The sequence below is a fragment of the Mastomys coucha genome, unplaced genomic scaffold (assembly GCF_008632895.1).
Source record: "Mastomys coucha isolate ucsf_1 unplaced genomic scaffold, UCSF_Mcou_1 pScaffold12, whole genome shotgun sequence".
Lineage (NCBI taxonomy): Eukaryota > Metazoa > Chordata > Mammalia > Rodentia > Muridae > Mastomys > Mastomys coucha.
The window spans coordinates 31,971,603-31,974,368 of record NW_022196894.1 but is presented as its reverse complement, the minus strand read 5'-3'; the positions used below and the strand labels follow the sequence as shown (position 1 = coordinate 31,974,368).

At 45.0% G+C, this 2,766-nt stretch overlaps 1 protein-coding gene across 22 annotated transcripts in view; it reads left to right on the top strand.

The window, feature by feature from the left end:
* Kalrn (kalirin RhoGEF kinase) overlaps positions 1–2,766 on the top strand; it is a 604,914-nt gene that overhangs the window by 306,960 nt on the left and 295,188 nt on the right. For 18 of the 22 annotated variants that reach the window (XM_031363740.1, XM_031363739.1, XM_031363731.1 and 15 more), the window contains exon 12: positions 1,604–1,812. In XM_031363740.1, the coding sequence (XP_031219600.1) occupies positions 1,604–1,812 (209 nt within the window). The remainder of the gene's footprint in view (positions 1–1,603; positions 1,813–2,766) is intronic. The other 4 variants (XM_031363737.1, XM_031363736.1, XM_031363751.1 and 1 more) reach the window with 1 other exon arrangement.

Below are 2,766 nucleotides of genomic sequence, written 5' to 3'. Positions count from 1 at the left end.
AAAAAAAAAAAAAAAAAAAATTGTTTTTGAAATAGTATAAATGTTAAGTTAAAAAATATGCCCAGAATCACCATATCAGCTCTTAGTTAGACAGCTGTATACCCCCTTCTTTTTTTTTCCATGTGAAATCATTCTATATACTCCTTATTTCTCATAAGAACATACACGTCACAAACACATATGCATGTGTCTTGCCTACCTGCCTTCCCCAGAAAGGAAGTAAATCAGTCCGGTCTTCAAAGGGATGGTTGGTGGTCTCAAGAGCAAAGCAACTTCACCTTCCATAAAAAGCTAGTGCCAGAAAGGCGGAAGAAAACAATCTCCTCAAAGTGATTAAGGGAGATGTTTGCCTGGGTGGATGATGTTCCTTTCAGCATCCTAAAGGTCACTACATACAACAGAACAGCCAGTCAGCGGGAAGAAGCAATAGGATGACATGATTTCCTTGCTGAACCACTCATCCGTGAACCTTGCTGCCATGTGTCCCACCCCTCACCCCAACGCTGAACGTCTGTCTTCCTTGGCTATCCCTTCTCTCTGGCTTTTCTTGGTTGCCCTTTTCTAAGGCTGCCCTGATATTTATGAAAGGCAGCAGCTGTGGCCAACCCTTCCTGATCATATTGGTGATATTGCTAGAGCTAACCTACATGCATCACTGAAGGGCTCTCTTAACTACTCCACCCTACCAAGGTTCTAGAGGGTCTCAAACTAGGCCCACTCTTTTGCGTAAAGCTGTTTTAGTTTATTGCCATGTGTGTTCTAAGAGAAAGAATGGACAGAGCAGGGACTGCATACTCAACTATGTGATTGGGGATGAACATAGGAGTGATGAGCCATGATTCAGCTCCAATAAATCTGGAGGAAAAGGTCTAGAAATGGCTGAAACACCCATTACACTAGGTGAACAAGCAATTAGTGAATGAGAGTTTTCAGGAATTCTTCCAACCCTTCACTGCTTTAATGATCATTCATTCAAAACACTAGACTTAGCTTCTCTAGAGCAGTCTAATAGCTAACGTCATCTCAGCTGCATTTCAACATCTTGAATATAATGCAGAACTACCTTGTACTGTCACTGAAATTAAGAAAAGCTGCACCTTTAGTGCTTAACTTTCTAAACAACCTAGCAATGTTAAAAAGAACAAAACCGTTGAGTGTGGCTTAGGTTACAGTTCAAAATCACTTGGCTCTTATTGGGTGGCATTGTTTTGCATATTTGCTGTATGATCAACTTCTAGGAAGCCATATTTGGCTGCCTGGGGGAAGTGTACAGAGCCCCTCATTTTCTCCTTTCTAAAAGAAAATATTTGTCCATTCCAGTCTCTTGTTCATCCTGCTGTCTCAAAGATGAGGAATTTCTTTGCTCTTAAGAGGCCTGCAGTTTTCACTGAAATACTTGGTTTTCCCATCCTTAGGCTGCGTCAGCACTCCTGAAGTGAACTTGCTAGTGATGGGTAATGAACATCAGTTAGCAGCACACACTGGCCTCTGGGAGTGCTGGTGAGGACAGAGACTCCTAGTCTAGGAGCTGACTCCTCTCCAGCTCTTGTTGCTCTTGACCCCATGCTGGCCTCCAGTACAGTCTCTGCTCTCTCGCACACAGCTGTGGACATGGATGGAGGACCTTCAGAAGGAGGTACTGGAGGATGTCTGTGCAGACTCTGTGGATGCGGTCCAGGAGCTGATCAAGCAGTTCCAACAGCAGCAGACCGCTACTCTGGATGCCACTCTCAATGTCATCAAGGAAGGCGAAGACCTAATCCAGCAGCTCAGGTCAGCGCCTCCCTCCCTGGGGGAGCCCACCGAGGCCAGGTCAGCATGGGCAGTGATTTCCAGTGGGGAATGCCTCGGGCTAGATACGAGATAAGTCCTGTCCCTGTCTTGACTCAGCCATAGCCTGCTTTGTGGTCTTGTATAAGCTTGCATTTCTCTGTCTGTAAGACTTACAAATGCCTGCATCACATCCAGCTTAAGTTTAGACTGAAGTGTTCCAGGAAAGCAATAATGAATGTTTCATAGCATTATTTATCACTCAGAATGATATTCAGCAATCGATAAGAAAGATAGCATTTTCATTAAGAAATATGATATATTTGACCATGCAAAGAGGTAGACATTGTTAAATATAGTGTTATTCAGCTGCTTCATCCAGCACAGCTCCATAGATGGACCTTTCTGTGGCCATGGAAGAATGAATTAAAAAATACACAGACACACAGGAAAGCTGGGATCGAGTGAACTGGGGTCTCTGAGGAAGGAGCCTCAGCACATTTATTTTACACAGTTGAACAGAGAAGAGGGATTCTTGCATAAAGCTGAGCTAGGAGACAGGGCTAATGTTATCAAATAGACAGGCTTAGCTAATCTCAGTAGAAGCAGTCTCTGTAGGAGAGAGTCTACAGACCATAAATAGCCAAGGGGAGAAGTCTACAGCAGACATTTTCTACATACGTTATGAACATCCACACAGACCAGAGAATGGCAACTCTCTGAGCCTCACCTTGGAGGTAGTGGGGAAAGTCCTTGCTATGGCCAGTTCATGCCAACCACCACCCTCCTCTCTCTCTCTCTCCCTCCCCCCTCTCCTCTCTCTCTTTCTCTCTCTTTCTCCCTCTCTCCTCTCCTCTCCTCTCTCCTCCCTCTCTCTCCCTCTCTCTCTCCCTCTCTCCCTCTTTCCCTCTTTCTCTCCTCTCTCTCCCTCTCTCTCCTCTCTCCCTCTCTCTCCCCCTCTCTCTCCTCCCTCTTTCTCTCTCTTTCTCTCCCTCT